The sequence below is a fragment of the Hibiscus syriacus genome, unplaced genomic scaffold (assembly GCF_006381635.1).
Source record: "Hibiscus syriacus cultivar Baekdansim isolate YM2019G1 unplaced genomic scaffold, ASM638163v2 tig00111634_pilon, whole genome shotgun sequence".
Classification (NCBI taxonomy): domain Eukaryota; kingdom Viridiplantae; phylum Streptophyta; class Magnoliopsida; order Malvales; family Malvaceae; genus Hibiscus; species Hibiscus syriacus.
The window spans coordinates 244,510-268,676 of NW_024063140.1; the positions used below are offsets into that span (position 1 = coordinate 244,510).

General features: G+C 30.3%; 2 protein-coding genes across 4 annotated transcripts; both read left to right on the forward strand.

The window, feature by feature from the left end:
• Nucleotides 1-219: 219 nt before the first annotated feature.
• On the forward strand, nucleotides 220-2,181 carry LOC120166311 (mediator of RNA polymerase II transcription subunit 20a-like). Its single transcript, XM_039175593.1, has 5 exons — nucleotides 220-311; nucleotides 412-541; nucleotides 627-805; nucleotides 901-990; nucleotides 1,866-2,181. Exons 1-5 carry the CDS (start codon nucleotides 309-311, stop codon nucleotides 2,028-2,030), a joined length of 567 nt encoding a protein of 188 aa, XP_039031524.1. The 5' UTR covers nucleotides 220-308; the 3' UTR covers nucleotides 2,031-2,181.
• Nucleotides 2,182-3,073: 892 nt separating this feature from the next.
• Nucleotides 3,074-4,563, forward strand: LOC120166312 (protein ELF4-LIKE 4-like). Of its 3 annotated transcripts, XM_039175595.1 has the most exons (3): nucleotides 3,074-3,289; nucleotides 3,613-3,641; nucleotides 4,006-4,563. In XM_039175595.1, exons 1-3 carry the CDS (start codon nucleotides 3,272-3,274, stop codon nucleotides 4,385-4,387), a joined length of 429 nt encoding a protein of 142 aa, XP_039031526.1. In that variant the 5' UTR covers nucleotides 3,074-3,271; the 3' UTR covers nucleotides 4,388-4,563. The 3 variants fall into 3 exon arrangements, with proteins under 3 accessions (XP_039031526.1, XP_039031528.1, XP_039031527.1); XM_039175597.1 differs by lacking the exon at nucleotides 3,613-3,641; XM_039175596.1 differs by lacking the exon at nucleotides 3,074-3,289 and having other exon boundaries at nucleotides 3,614-3,641; nucleotides 3,830-4,563.
• The last annotated feature ends 19,604 nt before the right edge of the window (nucleotides 4,564-24,167 follow it).

Below are 24,167 nucleotides of genomic sequence, written 5' to 3' on the forward strand. Positions count from 1 at the left end.
TAAGTACTAAATATGTTAAATTTTTAATATATAATACTAAAATGAAATAAAAACTAAATTTTAATTATGGTTTTGAAAACAATGAAAGACTACATACTAAAACAGATTAAAATTGATAATTTAAGGACTAAATACGTAGTTTATCCTACTCTCTTTTTTCTTTGGCTGCACCCAAAGTTACAACATTTTCAGTCTTAGCAGATGTAAAGTCCCCAGAGGCTCTGGTGTCCGCCGTCTGCTGTCATATTTTCCGACGACTAGTCGGCCTTACAATCGCCACCCGAAGAAGCCAAAGACTATGCCTTTAAATGGTAAATAAATGGAAAATATTTTCCATAATTGAGACTCCCCATTGATTTCCACAATTGTTAGTTTTGAATTCACTTTTGGCTCCTTTTTCTTTTGCCCTAGGGTTTTCAATTGGCAGCCCAATGTAGGATCGACCGTGAACAGCCAAATTCTAAACGAAGTATCACAATGCGTGGAGAGCATGAATGGCGTTGGAAAGCTACTCTCACTTTTTACAAACCAATGTTACGAGGTCAGCTAGCTCTCTCTCTTTCCTTTCGTTTCCTCCCTTGGTTTCCGAATTCGAATTATCGACTTTAAGCTATGTTATTATTCAGATCAAGCATTAGCCGCCGAATTCCCGCGTAAATTCATCGGGATTTCGCTTCCAGAACAACCAAACAAGCACTATTTTATACTTCGAGCCAATAAGATTGTGCTTGAAGCGGATTCTTCTATTCAGTTAATAATGGAGAAATTGCAGTCTTATAAATCCAGGGTCGCCCTTAATTTCGAGGTATTTGATTTCACTTCACTTCTCTTATTCTTTTTATGGATCATTGGAGATTTGCTGCAATGGGGTTGTTTTCTGATATCATTATTCTCTCCTAGGGGTTTCAATACCAACTAAGCGACTTTCAATTGAGAGTAGGCAAAGTTGTGCCCATTCATTCTGAAAATTTGAGAGGAATAGTAATGGAGGTACCCTATTTTTATTTGTTTTATACTTTAGAACATCAATTGCAATGCTAATGTAGATTAATTTTTGCTAAAACCAGGTTTTACATATCATTTTGATTAAATGATGAATAAATTTGTTCTTTTTTCTCTTAGACCAATGCCATAGAGATTGGAAAACAAGCTGATGTTTGATTTTTTTTACTGTAACATGTATTGATTTCTTGTATATAGATAGTGTTTCGGTATTTGTTAATCCGAGCACGCGTGCAAATTGTTGAATGTAAAATGTGTTCATGGTTTTGCAATTCACAGTAATCTGTCACTAGAGGAATAGTAATGGAGGTATTGTGTTATACTTGTTGCATGCTTTAAAACACACTCTCGGAATGCTAATGTAGATTAAAAGTTTTCATTGATTTGAATTTTGTGTATCATTTTGATTTTAGTGATGGATAAAGTTGTATTTTTTTCTCTCTCTTAGCCGCAGAGATTGGAAAACAAGCTGATGTTGATTTTCCACTAAAAGAGATACTAATTTCTAGTGGATAGAGATGGTTGTGATATTTGTGAATTGGAATGAGCAAATTAATGCATGTTTGCGAGTTCATACTTTTTGTAAGATCAAGTGTTTATGGTTTGGTGTTTCATAGCAATCTGTCGACCTGAGGTGTTATATCTGCTTCGACATTTGATCCTAGTTTTCCGTCTTTTACTCCTTTTAATCTAAGTCAGTCCAGAAATGAGTGCCCTCTTGTCGTTGTCGAGGTTAAATTATCTGGGGTTATTCTCTGAAATCCCCAACTACCAAGTTTGGTGTTTTAAGCTGTTCGGCACTGCTTCTTAAACTTATTGAGCAACTGTAGTTTGGTCCGAGTGAAGTTTTTGTTCCTTTGCAGGTGGAGTATCTTCCGATTTCTTCACTGGAGAAATCCAAGCAAATCATGGATGAGTTTGTTGATACTTGGCAAGAAGCTGTCTCGAAACGATCATTGCCAGGCCATTTCATGCGTATAGAACCGAGCTTCTCAGATTACGGACTTGCTGACCACTATACTTTATAACACACGGCCGTCCAGTACGCTCATGTCATGGGTCAACATCGCAACAGTGCAAGCCGGAAGAAACTAGGATATCGATTGTCCGCCTGGCCTCGGGGTGATGCAGAGAGAGTTTAAGATGATCAAATGTCTGCTTGCTTGTATGACCGGATTAAAAAAAGATGGTGTTGGGCTGTTGGGTTCAACCCATGTTTTCTTAGCATCATGTCCTGATGAACCTAATTAGTTGCACTTGCACTTGGGTTTGTAGAAAGGAACAGATTAAACTAAATGGAGGAGGAAGAGAATAATTTAGAATGAACTGCTGTATTGATAATTTTCTTTATATTCATCAAATTAAATAAAATAGCGTTTCATCAATTTTAAAATCATCATAATTAAATTATTCAAAAATTCTCAATCAGATAATAACGTCAAAAATCTAATTAGCCAACTCATGTGAATGAAAAGCTGAAAATGACATTCAACGACAAATACGAACACTAAGACCAAAATTAATCAACATCGAAATCTCAACCCACCAAACAAACATGAATATTTGTACAGATATCTTTGGGTCGTGGGCCCCTTTGTCCTAGATTCCAACCTCCATAATTGTTCATATGCCACGTGGTCAGTAATGAACCCCCCCGGAAAATCAACTCATTTAATACCAACAAAATATACGTATACATCAAATATACTATTTGTATAGAAACTTAAATGATATTTAATAATTATTTAAACAAATCAATATTTTTAGAGAAAAAAATATGTACCAATTTCTTTAACTTTTGAATGAATTTAGTTATGTTTATGTATCATATTACATATATATCTCAAAACATCTTCATACTTGCAATATTTTCTTTCATTTATTATATTTTGCTATATTTATCTATTATGATTCATATTTTGTTAGATGTGAAATCTATTTAATTTTATTTTAAGTTATGTAAAAATATATTTTAATAATCAGTCTGGTTGTATTTTTTTATAATTATATTATGTACGATTATAATTGTGTATTATAAATGTAACTGTATTTTAGTATTTAGATACAGATATGTCCGAACTCTGAGCGTCAAATCTGCATATTCTCTCTTTCCATTCTTTCTCTCTGGAAATTCTCTCCCATGAGCTGAGAAAATTTTGTTTTGTTTGGTTCCTGGGAGATTTGATTTAATCGGCGATCTTTTCCCTTCGTTCCTTCACAATCCCTCGCCTTCCTCCTTTCAATCTGTGTGTGTATTTCCCAGAATATAATGCTTCAGATTTTCAAGGTAAGTACATAAGTGTTTGATTAATGAGAGCAATTTCGAAGTTAAAGTTATTTTTGTATTAAATGCAACAATTATAATCTTCTTATGTAAGAATAGCATGCAATCTCTCTTTATCTCTCACTCCGTCTTCGCTTAAACTGTGTTTCCCTCCCCCCTCTGGGTTTTCAATCTGGGTAAGTTTATGAAAGTTTTTGTTCTTTGCTTTCTAGAAGGATCTTTTTTTTGTTTTCCCAGAATTTGAAGTAATTTTTCTCTCCATGCTTAGTTTGATTTTTATTGATATTTCTGATTTTCATTTTTGTTTTGTTGGTGTTTGAGAAAAGAGACCCTTCTTTGGAACTCAGGGCTTGAGGTGGGTATTATTATTCTTAGTGCAATAAAGAAAGGTTCCCTTTTATGGAAATAGGATCTGTTCTTTCTTCGCATCTCATCATAAATATATTATAATATTAACAATCAAAACACGGAGTAATATTCGAAGGAAAACTGATTATTTTCATGTTTTTGTTGAACTGATGGATTCCCTTTTGTGAAAGGTAGAACCCATTGAGGAGGCCATGATTTCCTCTGCAGACCTTTCTTCTTCCCCAGATTTCCTGTTAGACAATTCCAATTCCAATGCCCCATGTCTTTTCCATTGGATTTAGCTTTAAATAATTATGTAACACATGTGTCTCATCTTTTGTTATGCTCTTTTTCTCCTCGTCTGGTTTCAGGGTTGGTTTTGGTTTTAAAATGGAGGGTGACAGTGATACATTCTCGGGGCAAGGCAATGGCGGCGGCGGCGGTGGTCAAATAGATAGCAAGGTGGTGCAGACATTTCAGAAGAGCTTTGTGCAGGTACAGAATATATTGGACCAGAATAGGCTGTTGATCAATGAGATAAACCAGAACCATGAGTCCAAGATGCCTCATAACCTGACCAGAAATGTTGGCTTAATTAGGGAGCTCAACAACAACATAAGAAAAGTGGTTGATCTCTATGGTGATCTTTCGAGTTCTTTCGTCAAATCCACGGATGCATTGTCCGAAGGCGATTCGAGTGGCGCCGCTAAATCGGATGGCAAAACCGGTCTCAAACGAAACAGGCCTGCTTGATTTAAATCAAGAGAAGAAAAGATATGGGTTCTTTTTTTTGTTCAAAGCAATTCATTTTTGTTTCCATTGTGGCAATGAACTTCACAGCTTTTCTGATGGACACGATTCTGCTAAATTTTATTCTATTGCAGTGTAACTCTCCCCTGTAGGCTTTGAATCTAATGAAGAAGAATCATGTGTTGAAACACTTTTTGAATGCTATAAATTTCAATTTATGGTGGTGGTTTTTTTCAATGTTGAAACTCCAGCTTCTCACTTGCTTTTGGAGAAACTAAAAGCAGCTGTGGATAATCTTTTTGCTTCCCAATCACACACCACCACGGCAGCAGAATCTCAGTAAGAGATAATGAATGAGCTTTTGATTGCTTAAAACACAAAAGGGTAAAGTGCACTAGAAGTCACTATATTATGTTCAAATGATCGTTTGATCCCTAAACTTTCAAAATTTATAAAGTAGTCATTATGATTTTCAGACGATTACAAAATGGTCACAAAATTTATTGAGCTTTCACATTTTACTTGAGTGTAATTCAGTGATCAAAACGATTATTTGAAAATTTATTAATCTAATTATCATTTTGTGATCATTTGAAGAATTTAATGACTACTTTTACATGTTTTACAAAATCCATCCCAAATATGAACTTTAAAACTCAACCCTTTTTTTTTAAAAAAAAGAAAGAAAGCTCGATCGTATCTAATCAGATCAAATTAAAATATATCGAATTTGAGTAAAATTGTTAATTGTAATGGAAGGGGACAAGGTGGTTGCTTTGAGGTTGAAATCGAACTTGTTTTCTTTTTAACCCTTGTCTCTATAGCTGGGTTAGTTTTCTTTTAGCCTTTGATTCTCTTGGTGTAATCAAATGTGTTTTACGAGTTCGTTGAAGCCAAATGAAGCAGTTTCGTGTGATTGAGTATACGCTTTTGTTGATGATCCAATGGACCCACATTAGATGGCAGCATTAATTTCTTAATCTTGATAAAAATCTTAAAAGGGCTCACATGAATGCATCATTGATTTCTAGAAATCACTTGCTTTTTGGGGGGCTTATCATTTTCAAATGACCTGTTTCTCTTCCATTGAACCTCATTCTTATATGCTCTTTTCCATCTAATAAAGCATCGATTTGTTGTCGATGAGTGTTGACACAAGTAGTTAGAATTTTAGAATTTGAGCTTGTAAGGCTAAGTTTGAATCTTACCATCGTTACTCTTAGTGGGCAATCTATAAATTCCTACATAAATCTCAATTGAATCGTAGGTATGCCCTGGTCCTGGTCTGGGAGAGTCACCCTAACCTAAAAAAACCCATCAACTTGTTAATGTATAGTTGGATATAGATAGGTATATAATACGAATACATATCATTTCACGTTTCACAAGTTATATTTATACTCAAATATGAAAAATATTAATTTCAAATATAAACTTTAAGTAATATTGAAAAGTTATTGACCTATTGTATTTGACATGTATTTAAACATAATTATCCAAAAAAAAATTGTATTGGACATTTCATTTTCAAGGGAATCCAATTATACTCACTTTTAATTTTGGGTCAAATTATAATTGAGGAATTTTATTATTTAATTCTTATATTTTAATGTGATATGATTTTAATTTCATTGCATAACATAAAATGTTTACATCGATGTTGCTGATTTTTTAAGGAAAACATCTTTCATGATGTTCTTTGTTTCTATTTGGAGTTCAATTTTTTTTTTAACAATGTCGTCTTCAAGATTTGAATATACATACTCTCTCTAATTGGAAACTAATATTAAATTTGTTGATACTAATATTAGGCTTTTAGTGTAACAAATGATATTATAAAAATAAATGATTTAATGATATAAGATTAAAGTTTAGGAACTAAATACCAAATTTGAGCATAGTAAAGAGGTCAAAGTCACCATTGGACCCACTTATAAACTTTTTGAAACTGTAAAAGAAGAAAAGCCCACAACGCTGCGTTTAGGATGAAAGCCATAAGTCTTGAAGATCTGAACCACCGAGTCCTTTCAAATGAATCATCCGGAAGACGGCAAGGCGCTACCAGTACAGGGGATATGACCGTAAATGAATCCACAGACAGAAATTTCGGTGCCATTTCTCGTTTCCAGAAATCAAATCCAAATTTTCTCTCTTGACAAGAAGGGGAAAGGAAAAAAAAATCCCTTTTTATCATTTCAAAATCTCACTCTTCTCTTCTCAGTCTTCCTTAATATCCATTAAAACATTCAAAATCCATTCGTATTTTGTAGGTTCTTTTGTTTTGTTTTGTTTCAGAGTGTCCGTAAAGGGTAGGGGTCGTTACATTTGGAAGTCACAGCGGAAATGAAATTAAATTGAAACTTTTAGAGCCTTCATGGCATATTCAAAACATGTAAGGATCAAATCGTAATGAACATAAAAGTAGCATGGCAATAATGTCATTGAACGAACTTAGGATTTAAACCAATTCCTTTAGGATTGTACTAGTATTAACGTGTAAGTTTTAAGGTTAAAATGAAATTTCAAAATATTTTGAGGTATCAATTAATTTTCAAGGTATTGGTACCATCTTGTTACATTTTGATGAAGTTTAATGACAATTTTATAATATTTTAATAAATTTAATGGTTATTTAATGGATGCTAAATGTATACTAAATTAGTCATTTTAGACTCTATTCTTTTTTTGAGCATTTTGACCACCAATGTTTCATTTTAAATAAAAAATGACCCTAACATATGACTGAATAGTCACTTTGTCATTTTATTCTTTTTTTTTTCTAGAGCATTTTGCAGTAAAAATGCCGCTATTTTAGAGCGCTAATCGTTCGTTAACTTTTCTATCTAGGGTTCGAGGGTATAAAATGTCGATCGACTGTCGATCAATCACAATTTTATGAGAGTTTTGATTGCCGAAGGGAGGTGAGGTCGGGTGGAGCTTCGTCGACGACAAAAGGTGACGATCGATGTGGGTTTAGGGGTTGAAATGAATGTTTTTAAAATTTTAGGGTTTGGTCACTTATTTAGTGGCTTTCATCACTTGTTTAGTAGCTTTAGTCTGTAGACAATATTTAGTTATTCTTTCTCTAACAAAATTAATTCTATTTCTTATAGAATTTATTCCACTAATTTTTAAAAACAATATTCTACTATATTTTTCAAGATAAGAATTATATTTGTTTATACAAAGCTCATCCTATGGTGGTAGTTATTTATGAAAATATTGGTTTTTATTTTTTAAATATTTTTTAATTTTTGATATTCATGAAGAAATTTTGTAGAAAATTCTTCTAAATATACTATATCACATAATTTTATTTTTAATAATATATAGCTTGCTTGACCATCTTGATCTTCCTTATCTTAATAACAACAAAATTCTGTGTTTAGAATTTGTGTTAATCCTTTGAAAACATCTTTAGGCGTTTGAATTTGGTTAATTATTCACTTTATTTTTACTCAATGTCTATTATTGATTCTTCCCATCTACAAAGAAATTGTAAAACATCACTTTGAAAAGTTCCAACAAACTAATTAATTTTTTCCTTTCAGCCAATTATTGTCGTTTACAATAATTGTCATAGTATGTGCCCAATCATCTATGGGTTTTTTTTATAATCTGATATAGAGACATTATTTAATTCAAAATATACTCCTTGAGCAACATTTTTTATTAAGATTTTCTACACTATAAGGAATTGGTTGTGAAATTTCTCATGTTTGTTCAGTTTTAACTTCATTAGTGTAGATATTTTCTACTTGTTCTCCTATTATTCTATTAGTATTTTGGTCTTGTTCGTTGTTTCAATTAGAAAACCTTAAATAACAATCTTAAAAAAGATCAGGATATAATTTTCTTTTTCCTTTTAGATCTGGGCCTAGTTGATATGTTTTCATACAAACCTGACTAATAGGGTTTTTATAATTGGGGCTCCCATTTTTCATCTTTATAATTAGGTCCTTAATTTTTTAAATCTTATTTTTTTTACCTTTATAATTGAGATCCTATTATTATTCAATCTCACTTTTTATCTTTATAATTGAAATCTCTAATTTTTTTCTATTCCTTTTTTTCACATTTATAATTGAGTCCCCTAATTTTGTAATCTCACTTTTAAATTTATAATTGAGGCTTTTAAGTTTGTTTCAATCTCACTTTCTACCTTTTCAATTGAGGCCCTTAAGTTTTTTCAATCACACTTTCTAACTTTATAATTAAGGCCCCTATTTCAACCTCGATTTCTACCTTTATAATTAAGGCCTATAAGTTTTTACAATTTCATAAAATTCTCAATTTCTCATCTCTTTCTCCATCTCTCTCGTTAATTTATTTAATTTTGAATTAAATCTAATCATATTTTTCTCTTTTTTTACAAATCTTATTTTTTAATTTACCAAATATTCTTTAACTCTTAGTCTTCTTCAATCTCAATCTAATGATAACATAATATGTTATTCTTTATTTTTTGAACTTATTATTTAGAATAAAGCTCCATATCATAATTTATACCCAAATTCGATTTTTTATTCTCTTAGTCGTATTTAAGGTGTTTTCTTAACAAAACAATAAAATTAATATTAAAAAAAGTTTAATAGTTTTTCTACGATATTAAATTAATTGTTTAAAGTAATGTAATATATTTTCCTTCAATCATGATCTATTTTTTTATTTTCGCTTAGGGCCCCAAAAATGTTTGAGACGGCTTTGTTTCTATAGGATATGAAATATTAATATTTTCTTCTGTTGAAGAGTTTTTCTCTTCATCATATGTATCTAAAATATTTATAGCTTTTATTTCTTCTGAATTATTTTCAGAACTGGTACTAATGTCTGTAGTATCATGATTTAACATATAATGATAATTAAACAAAACAAATAATTCTTTATGTTCTTCATAAAGATTTTCTATAAATTTTAAAAATTCTGCTTTTTCATTTTTATCCTTAGTAGTGAAATTTTTTAATTTCCAATGTTCCATGAATTCTTTATAAGATTGAAAATCATTTTTGTTGAGGTGTCAACTTTTTTTTATTACATTCATCCTTGTTAGATGAACTTTTAGATAAAGTTTTTTTTATCTGATAAAACTAATATGGCATTTTCATTTCCATAATATAAAGGACCTAAATTTATATCATCTTCTTGTTAGAAGATATTATTACTTGATCTAATTTATTATTAATATCATACAATAATTTTTTTTTAGATTCATTCACTATTTAGATCTATTCCAGTCACCTATCCTAGATTATTAATTTGTTTTTCTATTTTATTAACTTTATTCATCTTATTAAAATATATAGATGTCATATCTACTAAACTATTAAAACCTTTACTTACATATGTAATATTATTTTCGTTCTTAGAGTCTATATGCATAGTACGATTGCAATTTTCATCTTTAAACAAACAATCTATTTCTTCTATACTTTTATCTTTAGTACCTAAAACCTTCCGTTATCTTTTAAAATCACTCACTTTACAACAACAACAAGGCATAAACGTTGCTCTCTGAATTGAGGCAAAAGTAAAGCATAATAACTGATATATGAGTTTTAAGATAAAATACCAAAATGAATAGAGTGCAAGACAAAGATAGAACTTACAATAATACTTATATATTTTAGAAGATCTCTTTCTAATAAAATATTTCCGCACCCATATCCCTTGTATATTAATACTTGTATATTATTACTCCAAAGAGTAAATTTTATAATATCTCTTTCTAAATTTTCTGAAACTTTAGTTGAAAAAACAACTAAAGAAAATAAAGTTAAAGAATTATTATTAAATACCATAATTTATAGAGATTGAGAAGATTTAGAAATAAGTTTTTTTTTTTAAAGATAAGGAGGCAAACAATCTTCTTGATACATGTCAATACTTTTTTGATAAAGGAACAACACATACTATTTTAGTAAAAACATTTAGATTATGTTTATATAATAAAGCTAGAATAATATTACCTAAAGAATTATTTTCAAAAATACATAAAGCATTTAGCAACCAACAAGCTCTGTTTAAAAATATTTTTCTGAATATTTTCTAAAAGCTTATGTTTATACAAATTTTATTGGAGAAAAAAATTCCAGTAATTAAATTTAAACTTGATCATGAACCGTTCGATATAAATAGTATTGAATGGGGTTTTGTTCGAGAAATAACTATTGAAAAATTTTCTTTTCATCCTTTGAAAGATTTTCCAGCATTTATAAAATCTAAATTATATACTTATATTCCACAAGATGATCATTATTATTATTTTCATTTTAAAATAAATAGTCTAATCAGGATAGCTTGAAAGAGAATTTCTATAAACCATATCAAATTTGACTCTAAAGTATTCGAAGGACCATAACTTTTTGCAGTCAATGAAAGCAAAAACGACTTACAATCCTCCATTGAAAATGTTATAATAATATGATCTACTAGCAGATCCAAGTTAGACTTGATCTCAAAGCAGAAGCACGAAATATACTCCACAACAATACAAAAAATGATGGATTGATGTGCGAAGAATATTTGTACACCAAAAATATAAAGATGAAACAATGGACCTTGAAGCCATAAAATTATTATAAAAAATAGCTGACATGGAAATTGATGATTATCCAAACAATATAACTGAAGGAATAAACTGCTCATGGGATGATTGGAACTCACCACCATCATCACCCCAATATTTAAATTTGGACGAAATCAAGACTATGAATTTGGACAACATGCTAGAAGGATGAAGTACAACAAAAAATCAGCAGAATTGTCAAAATCTTAAACAGAAGAAAGACAACAATAGTAAATAAAAGTACAAGACGTGTAAGCCACCACAAGAAGACAAAAAATAAAAGTACCAACCAGGGCCATTCCTAAATATTTTTTTGGCTCGAGACGAAAAAAATGAGCCCCTAATTAAAAAAAATTAAGAAAAATATAATATAAATTTTTAGAATTTTTATTAAATTAAACAAATAATAATTCATTATAATATAAAAAATATCAAAAATATATTTAAGTATGCAAATACTTACAAAAAAAACATTGTCTTCGAGCATTTCTTGATGCAAAATCATTGATGATAGTGTCAACATCAATACTTTTCAATATATGTTTTTCAGTACATAACATACCATTTGAAAATAAAAGAACATTCTTATCTAAAATTTAAAAATATATAAAAATCAAAAGAAAGAATTTGAAAGTCTGATCTACCTAGAATTTTAAGAACAATCTTTAATATGATTCAAGCACCACAATTGATGATAGAATTATGTTTGTGAGAAATATGATAAATTAAAAAAACTGAGAATAATAATTTTCAGAAGAATCGTTAAACATGGAAGATAAAAAACATTCTAATTATACTTAAAATTTTTCCTGTCATTGAGTTTTGAAGAAAAAAATTGTAATATCCCAAATTTTGGACTAGTGGCTGAAATAAAAATTTCCTAAGTTTAGGGACTAAAGTTGAAACTTGTAAAAATCTAGGGACTAAAATTGTAAATTTTCAAAAGTTATATTTTGGGTATGTAAATAATTTGTTCAGCCCAAGACAATTAGTTTAATGTGTTTCAGAATTTTGATCTAGAGTTTACATAAAAGTTTATTAAAGGAAAAAGATCGGTAATATTTGGATAACCAAATTGAATCGGAAGATTACAAAAATTTGAAGGAAGGAATATTTGGGTTGGAAAAAAGTATATTTATATTTTTAGTTAGTGGAATTTAAGTTAGATTGGTGGAATTTGGTGAGAATTGCATTATAAAGTGAAATAGTACAATTTATTAACTGAAATTTTGGAAAACTAGAGGGTCAAAAAGAAAAATTGAAAGACGAGATTTTTATGGTTATTTAATAATATTAAAATAGAGATAATTGAGTGGCATGAGAGTAATTTTGGGAATTCATTAATGAAAATTTAGTCTTTCGGCCCAAAATGAATAAGAAATTAATTTTTAAAGGTTAATTAGGAGATATTTGGCTAGAAATGTGTAGAAAATCTGTTTTCTCCTCTAGCAAACTGCCGAACCTCCATAGCCAAAGGGTAAGTTTGCTTTTTCTTCAATTTGATTCATTTTAATTTGATTTTGGACTAAAGTATGAAATATAAAAATAATCCCCATTAAATTATCTACAATTTGGTGTAATTATTTCTTGGTTTCATGCTTGAATGGTGAAAGTTGTGATTTTGGTGGATGAAGGGGAGTTGAGAATTTGATGAAATTAAGTTTGATTTTGATATTAGGGGTGTTGTAGAGTTATAATTAAACATAAAAGTTGAATAAACATTGTTGGAGGGATTGGTTTGGTGTTTTGGCCATTGATGGATATGTTAGGAACTTGGTTGAATTTGATTTGTTTTACTTTGAATTTGATTGGAGTGGATTATAAATGGTGTATTAAGGCTTAAATTGTGATTGAATCAAAATGGAGACCATTATGGGAATTATTGCAAAGTTTTGGCCAAGGGAGAAAATTAAGGAAAAGTTTTGTAAAAAACTCCTATCAGTTTAGATTGAATGTGTGATTGATTCTAGGTACTTGAAATGATGTTTGGAACCAAATTGGAATTTTGAAGACCTTGAGAGACTTTTTCGTATAGTATGGCAACTTAAAGGATTAATGTACAATTATTGAGAAGTTAAGGTCCTATGTTGAAATTTAATATTAGAAGAGTAAATTGGACTGATTTGGAAGAGTTTATAAGTCCAAGAACTCAAATGTAATTTGAAGGAAGTTGGTGGTGAGATGGTGAAGTTGTTAGTGACATTTTACAAAGTTTGGAAAATTTAAATGATTACGATGCAAGCTTTGGAAAGTTAGGATACAATGCTGGAAATTATAGTTAGAATGTTAGAATATTGAATTTGGATTAATGTGGGAAGTTTCACAAAATTAAGAGAGAGAAATTAGTTTTGAATATGTATCAATTGTTTTTTTTAGAAAGCTGTTTGAATATAAATACTTATTATATTAGTTAAAATACTAATTCGTATTCGAAATTGTTTATGTCGGGAAATCGATGTCATGAAGATTGTGATCGAAAAAAATACAAAACTAACCAAAAGAAAAAGATTAAGTTCGAGAGTGTAGTGAAGATAGTAATTATATTGTAGGGAGGCAACATGTGAGTGCAACTAACTTTTTATCAAAAATAATACGAGGGTGACTTGCGATGTGTCAACCTCGATAGATCTGAAAGAAAATGTTTTTAAATCATACTTAGAATGAGTAAAATGTACTATTCTTTTATTTCATAGCATTTAAATATTTTTGGGTATGAACGACCCAAAAACTTGATTTTCATGAGAATGGTTTTATATTCGATTATCTGAATTATTTTTTTATGCAAATTAGTATCTGATTTTAAATAAAGCCCATTGTATGAGAATGATGGTTAGTGGTACAATGACATGCCATAAGGTGGAGTGAATCTGTATATGTTTTGGATTTGGCACCAAGATGGATCACTCGTGACCTGACTCAGCGTACCCTAGTGGTGCACAGAGTGGAGTGATTCAATACGATCTGTCTGACTTTATATATATATGTTATATGGTACCAAGACGGGCCACACATGCTTTGAGTCGGCGTATCTTAGTGATTCACGAGGTGGAGTGACTCGGTGCAATCTGTTCTGACAGTAAATTTGTATATAGCGCACTCACTTGTTATCTGACTCGCGTACCGCGTATTTTCATGATAATACAATGGACTATGATCTGAATTGAAGGATTATCTGATCTAATATATAAAAGTACATTTTTGCAATAGTTTGATTTGAATAAGAAAATTATGAATTCAAAATGATCTGATTTAGAAAAAAAGGTACATTGTTACAATGATCCAAAATGAAACAGAAAAGTATAAATTTAAAATGATGCAGTACAGTCCGATTTACATATCTCTATAGTAAATTCTTATTACGAGTTTTAATTTGATGTTTCATATAACGATTTAATAATGTTTCTATATGATATAGTTTGTTTTATTTATTAAAATATTTTATTTTAATTTTATTTGATTGCCTCAATAAGTGAAAACTTAGCTTGTGAGTGTTTCACACGTAGGTACAAGCGAACGAGTAAAATAGGGAGCGTATCAGTATCATTTTCGAGAAGTTAGGTATGCTACCATAATCAATAAGGACATCCCGATTTGTTATTTTAATATGTCTGTGGTTTGTACGTTAAAGAAGTTTTAGCTTCTCTAATATATGTTTTAAATATTGGTTTGTAATGTAAAAATTAGTAACGTTGAAATATAGTAAAATTAATCTGGTAAATAGTAGTTTTTACAAATTAAATCTGAATAGTATTTTTATTTCATATATATAAATTTTATATTACAGTTTTCAATGAGATTTATTATTATTGTGTTTTTAATTATAATGGTCGATTTTGAATGAACCAAAAGTTTTACTGAAATTCAAACAGTATATGTTTTATATGGTTGATGTGACATATCTAGCTCGTATACGAGATTGTATACGGGACAGGGGTGTTACATTTATTGGTATCAGAGATGTAAGTTTAGTCAATTCTTAGCCTAAACCAAAATTAAAGAGGTGTTAAAAAATCTGTACATGCCACTAGGATATCCGTGTTACTGATATGGTATAATTAAGTGATTTGATGAATGGTGTTGATTTTTATTAATGTGAAACACTATGTGATTAAATTACATATCCGAAGTAGGAAAAAATTTATTTCGAATGACAAATCCAGAGCTTCAAAAGGAAGCAAAAGTTAATAGTGAGGATAAAGAAGATAATATTAGCCCCTCGTATAGTCTGAATATGCTGGTACACTGACACATCCAGAAGTGTTAGTGCTAGCATTAAATGCTAAAAGGAAGATTGAGATTGTTCCTAATCTGAACAAGCCAAAGGAAACTTTAGTTTACTGCCTGAGAAAGGTTTCCACCCGTTTTGAGGAAGGAATGCTCCGCCAAGTGACGAGGAAGAAACTGAGATGCGGTCGTAGTTTATTCATTTAAAAAGTGAGGATATCGACTCAGGGAGATTTATTATTATATCCGGGGGATATGCAAAGGAACTTGAGATTGAAGATGACTTTGGGATCAATAAATAAGTTAAGTAATAAATTGATTAAAGAGAAACGTTCGATTAGAACTGATTTCGAGTGATAGAGTAAAGATTAAACCTTTTTTATGCCTAAGGATAAGGATAAGTAGTAAATAAGTTCTCCACTAAGAATTAAGGGAAAGCTGAGTTCCTAGTGAATTTGATGGAATTAGTCTTCTCCATTGAACAATTCAGAATAATTTTGGAGATAGAATAGTTAATTCTTTATCAGACAATTTAAGATTGATTGTATAAAGTTGTTAATTCAGAAAGATTCGGAGGGTTTCAAAATCTTAGTAATTGAGGAAAGAATAAAGAGGTGATAAATTTTATAGGACGCAATCACAAGTGATAAAATAGTTGCTAACCTCTAAAGTTAAGGAGCAAAGATGAATAGTATTGGTAAGGATTATCTGATAAGGAATTAAGGAAATTAAAGGGTATAAGTATAAGAATAGTTGGAGTGGAATAAGAATGAGTTTGTCGTTTTGGGGCCCCTTGATATTAGTTGTGAAAAGGAAATATGATTTCATGTAGTTTACACATATTATCCTCAGCTAAATGAAGTGACAGTAAAAGATAATTATCCTTTTAAAGGATGGATGAATTCCCCAATTAGCTAAAAAGTATATTGATTTTTTTTCTAAGGTTGAACCTTGGGGATGTGTAAGGTACAACAATATTAATATACGGCTAAGGAAAGACGCTACCGGAAATGTTAATATTTTTATAATATTTCCGGTAAAGCGCTACTTAAAACATTATTTTTTCTACCTTAAATGTTAATATTGGGCGCTACCTAAAACATTATTTTTTTCTTTTGGAAATGTTAATATTGGGCGCTAACTAAAATGTTATTTTTTCTACCAGAAATTAGGTAGTGAAATTAACATTTCCGATAAAAAATAATGGTTTAGGTAACGCTTTACCGGAAATTTTAGAAAAAATATTAACATTTCCGATAGAACATTTCCTTAGTCGTATATTAAGGTTGTTGTACATTAGAACTGCCCATTGAACTTTAGTTTGGTTATTATCAAGTAAAGATCAAGAGAAAGATATTTTTAAAAATGATTATTAAAAACATGATATGACTATACGAGTATAAGAAAATGTTATTCAGGTTGAATAATGCTTTGGTAGATTTGTGTACGATATAAATCGAGTTTTTCAACCATACTAAGGTCGGTGGTGGTGATATTTCTTAATGATACTTGAGTTATATAAGATAAAGGAAGTACAAGTTATTATTGAATGTTTCTAAGGCCTGGAGATTTTATGGACTCATTTGATATTATTGAAGGTTCATAAAAAACTTCTCAATGATTCCCTCCCAACTTACTCACTTATTGAAAAAGAAAGAAAAAGAGGTATTGTTTATCTGACAAGTGACAAGGAACCTAAAAGTGCCGAACAGGAAAACCAATTAAATTTGATAGTTTGGAAGGTAAGTCGGGAAAATTTTCAAAAACTCTATAGGGGTATTAGAAAACGATTTTTATACCGCTAGACTAATAAGTCAATCAAGTTTCATGTAAAAAAAGTGGAGACTGATTTTGAAGTATATACAAGGGGATGTGGATTTTTAACTGATGATAGGTCAGAAACTAAAACAATAAACTCTGCTAAAAGTAGATTTAGTAGGTTGGATTAGAAAATTTGCCAAAAATAGTACAAGTGAACTAGAGGAAAAATGCCCTATATGATTAGATTCACATTTGACTCTAGTTTTAATGGAACAAACGAAATAATTTCAAGTGTAAAGATTAATACAGTATATTATTTCTTTATATAAGTTGCGTAGACTGCCAAGTGAGAAAAGTGTAATAAGTTCTAACATCTATGAGGATTACAAATGTAATAGTGGCGCATCTCATACCGATATGAGATGTGTATTGGCGCAAGAAGAAAAAGAAATGACCTATGTTTCGAAGAAAGTTACAGATTAATGAAGAATTTTTTTAGTTATGGTTGAAAATTAATAGTTATTGTGATTATTTGAAGATAGTATCACAATGGCAGTGTAGGACGTGATGATTCAACTACGTCGATCATAAAAGAAAAGAAAAGTTGAAGTGTGGACCAAATTAGAAAGTTGAATTGAGATAAAGGATGAGGATAGGAGTTCTTAAGGGTTATAAGTGAATTATTAATTATGGTTTAGGAAAGGCTAACGTGGAAGCTAACACGTTACGCCAAAAAAAATTCTGCATTGAAAGTTCATTAATATTTGGTGATTAATGGAAAAAGATGGTATAATAAATGCAGAAGTAGGGTTAAGACTTATTCTGTTAGAACAAAGGAAAAATAAGTACATATTAAGGAAATAAAGAAAATTTTTCTCTCCAAAGGGAAATTAAGGCTTAAAGGGATTAAGAAGTTGGTACGAGTGATCAAGTATAACAAAGGATATAACTGAGTTGATTTTAAAGTAGGAAAACAAGTTAAAATAAAACATTCAATGTTGTTGGAATCATGATAATTGAATTTTGTTTCATGGTGAAAATAGAAAGAAATTTGGATGGGCATCGTTATAAAAAACAGCTGGCCCTTAATCCCATATGTAATAGTATAAGAGGGAGGTAAGATAGTAGGCTGCCCCCAACTCCAGGTTGAGAGCATCTTCCGTGGGAGACCTCCAAATTATGAAATACCCTCCATGAGACTCGATCTTACGACCTCAAGGTTAAGAACCTTATGCTCTACCAACTGAGCTGGATATTCATTTCAAATGGGCATCGTTATAAGATTTTCTTAAATATACAATAAGAAGGATTCAATCTAAGTGACAGTGGTTAAATTAAGTAGATTTGAATACTTCGTCTTGATTTGAATTGATTCCTTATTGAATAAGTTCAAAGAATAATATGATAAGATTGTATCATTTCCCGAAGTACTGTCTTGATGGTATCTAGTAAGAGCTAAAATTTATCTAATGAATTTTGAAAATTGTTATGTTAAGCCTAGGAATTCAATTCAATTTAACATTGTTCTTCATTATTAAGTGGATAGACAGTCTGAGTAAAATAGTCAAATTGCAGAGGAATTATATGTGGTATATGAAGCTAAAACCAAAAGTATTGGGTGAGAAACAATTGATTTTAGGGGAACTTGTATGAAATAATATTTATTAGAAAAATGTCAAGAAGATTCCTTATGAAATATCATATGGAAAAAGATGAAGAATGATATGAATTTTCGTAAAATCGGAAATTAAGAATAAGGTAAAAATTACCTTGGATATCTCAAGGTAATTATTGATCAACAAAAATTCTAAATGGACTTAAAAAAAAAGAAAAAGAGGTTAAGTATTAAGTTAAGGATAAAGTGTTATCAAGGGGAAAAGTAATTCAATTTCGATAGCAAGAGAAGTTAAGCCGAAGAAGTTGTTAGTCTGTGACAGGAATAATATTTGCAAGGTATGTTGTATATGGACACTTCAAAGGTATAGCTTAAATCTTCTAAATGTTGTCATATTGAGGAAGATAAAAATTCAAACGAGCTTGGCTATAAAGAAGAATTTATAAGGATATTAGAATAAGAATTCAAAGCATTGAGAATTCAAGTGATGTTAATTATTAAAGTCTTTCGAAGGAAACGTTAAGTTAAGAAAATTACAAAGGAATATGAATGATAGCTGAATGATGGTACTATAATCTGTTGAATCAAGTATGTGTGGAAAATTCAAGGATGAATTTTAAAAAGGGGAGAATTTTAATATCCTAAATTTTGGACTAGTGACTAAAATGAAAATTTTATAAGTTTAAGGACCAAAGTGTTAAGTTATAAAGTTTAGGGACTAAAATTATAAATTTTCAAAAGTTATATTTTGTTTATGTAAATAATTAGTTCAGCCCAAGACAATTAGTTCAATAGGTTATATTAAAATAAAGATAATTGAGTGGCATGGGTGTACTTTTGAAAACTCATTAATGGCAATTTAGTCTTTTGTCGTAAAATAAATAAAAAATTGATTTTTAATTGATTTTTAAAGGCTAATTAAGAGATATTTGGTTAGAAATGTGTAGAAAATATGCTTTCTCCTCCAACAAACTGCCGAACCTCCATACCCAAAGGGTAAGTTTGCTTTTTCTTCAATTTTGGTCCATTTTAATTAGATTTTGGACTAAAGTATGAAATATAAAAACAATCCCTACTAATTCTCTATAATTTGGTGCAATTATTTCTTGGTTCCATGCTTGAATGGTTAAAGTTGTGATTTTGGTGGATGAAGAGGAGTTGAGAATTTGATGAAATTAAGTTTGATTTTGATATTAGTAGTGTTGTAGAGTTATAATTAAGCATGAAAGTTGAATAAAAGTTGTTGGAGGGATTGGTTTGGTGATTTGGCCATTGATGGATATGTTAGCTACTTGGTTGAATTTGATTTGTTTTGCTTTGAATTTTATTAGAATGGATTAGAAATGGTGTATTAAGGCTTAAATTGTGATTGAATCAAAATGGAGACCATTATGAGAATTATTGCAAAGTTTCGGCCAAGGAGAAAATTAAGGAAAAGCTTTGTAAAAATTTCCTATCAGTTTAAATTGATTGTACGATTAATTCTAGGTACTTGAAATGATGTTTGGAACCAAATTGGAATTTTGAAGACCTTGAGGGACCTTTTTGCATAGTATGGCAACTTAAAGGGTTGATGTGATATTATTGAGAAGTTAAGGTTGTATGTTGAAATTTAATATCAGAACAGTAAACTGGACTGATTTGGAAGAGTTTATAAGTCTAAGAACTCAATTGTAAGTTGAAGGAAGGTGGTGGTGAGATGGTGAATTTGTTAGTGACATTTTACAAAGTTTGGAAAATTTAAAGGATTAAGATGCAAGCTTTGGAAAGTTGGGATACAATGCTGAAAATTATAGTTAGAATGTTAGAATATTGAATTTGGATTAATGTGGAAAGTTTCACAAGATTAAGGGAGAGAAATTTTTTTCGAATATGTATCAATTGTTTTTTTAGAAAGTTGTTTGAATGTAAATGATTATTATATTAGTTAAAGTACTAATTCGTATTTGAAATTGTTTATGTCGGGAAATCGATGGTATGAAGATTGTGATCGAAAACAAATACAAAACGAACCAAAAGAAAAGGATTAAGTTTGAGATTGCAATGAAGATAGCAATTAAACTGTAGGGAGTTAACAAGTGAGTGCAACTAACTTTTTATCAAAAATAATACGAGGGTGACTTGTGACGAGTCAATCTCGATAGATCTGAAAGAAAATGTTTTTAAATAATATTTAGAATAAGTAAAATTTACTATTCTTTTATTTCATAGCATTTAAATATTTTTGGGTATGAACGACTCAAAAACATGATTTTCATGAGAATGGTTTTATATTGGATTATCTGAATTATTATTTTTAATGCAAATTAGTATCTGATTTTAAATAAAACCCATTGTATGAGAATGAGGTTTAGTGGTACAATGGCATGCCATAAGGTGGAGTGAATCTATATATGTTTAGGATCTGGCACCAAGATAGATCACTCGTAGTCTGACACGGCGTACCCCTAGTGGTGCACGAGGTGGAGTGATCCAATGCGATCTGTCTGACTCTATATGTATGTTATATGGCACCAAGACGGGTAACTAGTTCTCTGACTCGACATATCTTAGTGATACACGAGGTGAAGTGACTCGGTACAATCTGTTCTGATAGTAAACTTGTATATAGTGCGTTCACTTGTTATCTGACTCGCGTACTGTGTATTCTCATGATAGTACAATGGGATATGATCTGAATTGAAACGATTATCTGATCTAATATAGAAAATTACAGTTTTGCAATAGAGTGATCTGAATTAGAAAAGTATGAATTTGAAATGATCCGATTTAGAAAAGAAAGGTACAATGATATAATGATCCAAAATGAAACAGAAAAGTATAAATTTAAAATGACATAGTACAATTCGATTTACATATTTATATAGTAAATTCTCATTATGAGTTTTAATTTGATGTTTCATATAATAATTTAATAATGTTTCTATATGATATGGTTTGTTTTATCTGTTAAAATATTTTATTTTATTTTATTTGGTTGCCTCACTAAGTGAAAACTTAGCGTGTTAGTGTTTTACACGTAGGAACAAGAGAACGAGTAAAGTAGGGAGCATATCAGCGTCATTTTAGAGAAGTTAGATTTGCCACAAGAATCGGTAAAGACATCCTGATTTGTTATTTTAATCTGTTTGTGGGCGTGTACATTAAAGAAATTTTAGCTGCTCTGATATATGTTTTAGATATGGGTTTGTAGTGTAAAAATTAGTACAATTAAAATATAGTAAAATTAATATGTCTTAATAGTTTTTTTTTATTTCATAGATATAAATTATATATTACAATTTTCAATGAAATTTATTATTATTGTGTTTTTAATTATAATGTTCAATTTTGAATGAACTAAAAGTTTTATTGAAATTTGAACAATATATGTTTTATATTGTTGATGTGACATCTTTAACTCGTATACGAGATTGTATACGGGATAGGGGTGTTACAAAAATAACGTTAATAAATTTTTTCATTGATATGAAAATTCCGAAAAAAGATTTGGTGAATTGATTGAGAGAATTTAAAAAGGCCAAAATTAAAGAAATTCATTTCTTTTGACTTTTAAGAAAGAAATATTGAATTAGAATTTTATGAGAAGAACAACTTATTGACGTTAATATAAAAGTTCAATGAGCACAATTGACACTTCAATAAATTTATGTGACAAGTGTCGTAATTGTCAAATAATTAATCATTTTTCTATGATAATTATGCTAAAAACGTAATATAGAGAAGAAGGGTGCCGATCTACAGGGATTCGAAAATTTATAATATCAATATGAATTGATCTTAACCAAGAAATCTGTAAAACAAGAAAACTAAAATGAGGGGGGGTTTGAATAACAAAGTAAACTAAATAAATTAAATTAAATTAAATTAAATCGAAGCAATAAAAATAAGAGAAGTAAATTGTGAAGGAATAATTAAGATGAGAGATATCCCCCAATTTCTCTTCGCCTCAATCTGTCTCGATCATTGAAATAGATTTTACTTCAGATACTTGCCGATGACAGTCTACAAGGCCCAACCCCTGTAACTTGCTCTTCTCTCTTGTGAGTTGATTTCTAAAGCCAATATTTAAAAACTAACCCTAGTTAGGATTAATATCGACTATAGATATTAAATCCAATGCTATTTAGGAACTGTAAAATCCCATGCTCGAATTATGGTGTCTCGATGAGAATCGAACCCGATCTTGATTTCCTTTAGCAGACCTCCACTAAGTTTGTTCTTAGGAAATTGAACTTGCTACAAGCCGATTCTTCTCCCCAACTGTAGATAAAAACTTCGATCAAACCAATGTGCACTCTTTGGATTGAAGATGTTAAGATGTTTGAAGGAAGGCCTATTACCTCCCATTGTCCGACGGAAAAAAAAATCTGAAGATGTGAAGCACTATCAGATCAAGTCTTTGCTTAGCTATCAACTAAAGAAAAATTTAGCCAAGCACGATAGAGATCATGCTTGGTGTGTAGAATGAAGATGAAGAAGAAAAATAATTTTATTAAATGAAAACTAAAACAAAAGAAAGGCCAGAACCAATTCTATACTGAATTTTAAACTTGTACACTTGTCAAGCTTCACTATGATGAGTATTTATAGCTTGAGAAAACCTAAAGAAAATTAATTACTAAATCTTAAAATATTCAAACTCTTAATTCCTAACAAAATAAAAATCCTAATTAATAAATATTTGAAAATTCTAACAATAGTAAACTAAAGGTAAACTATATAATAGTCCCCTAACTTTTAGGGCAATTGCATTTTGGTCACCCAACTTTTGAAACTTGCAATACAATAATTAAACTTTTAGTTCGTTTTCATTTCTGTCCCTGTCGTTACCTCCATTAGATTTTCGTTGACATGGTAGGTAACGCCCATTAACCCACCCCCACTTCCTCCTCTTCTTCTACCTTTGAAAACCCTAACCTCCAAAAAATAAAAAAATCAAAAATCATAACCCCATTGAAAATCATAACCTCTTCAAAACAGAAAAACCCAAAAATCATTTTTAACAAATCCTGGAAGTATTGATAACGCTTAGATGTTGTGAAAGTTTTTCCATAGAAAAGTTGGAAATGCTTGGGGATTTGGGGGTTGTGCATGGTGGGTAGTTAGCAACTTTGGTGCCAAATCATGGTTCAAAATCTTTCCAAACGAATATTCACTGGCTCACACTCATGATACCCCTCCTCGACCCAAAAGCCAGTCCCTAGCTGGAAAACTTCGTTGCTTTGACAAATGAGGAAACATATGTGGAAGAAAAGCATCATCATCCCTTCGTGCTCTGCTATTTCGTGTCACCCTCTGCACCATTATTGGACACTCATGTTTGGAGCTCCTCAAATCTATTTCTCCCCCACTCGAACCTAACAGGGGATTTGGCTCATTCCCAGGGGTCGATCCTGAACAAGGGTTTTCCTTGTTATTCTTGTTTGGATCCATTTCCTTCTTGTTATTGTTGTTTTGATTTTGTGAAAGTATATATTATGCTCTCCCGATAGTTGTGAATTCTCATTATCCTTATGTTCATTGATACACGAACATCCATTTTGATTGATTTTTTGTTCTAATTTATGTGTTTTAGTCGATAGAGTTCAACAATTACAGCCCCAATACACCATCTA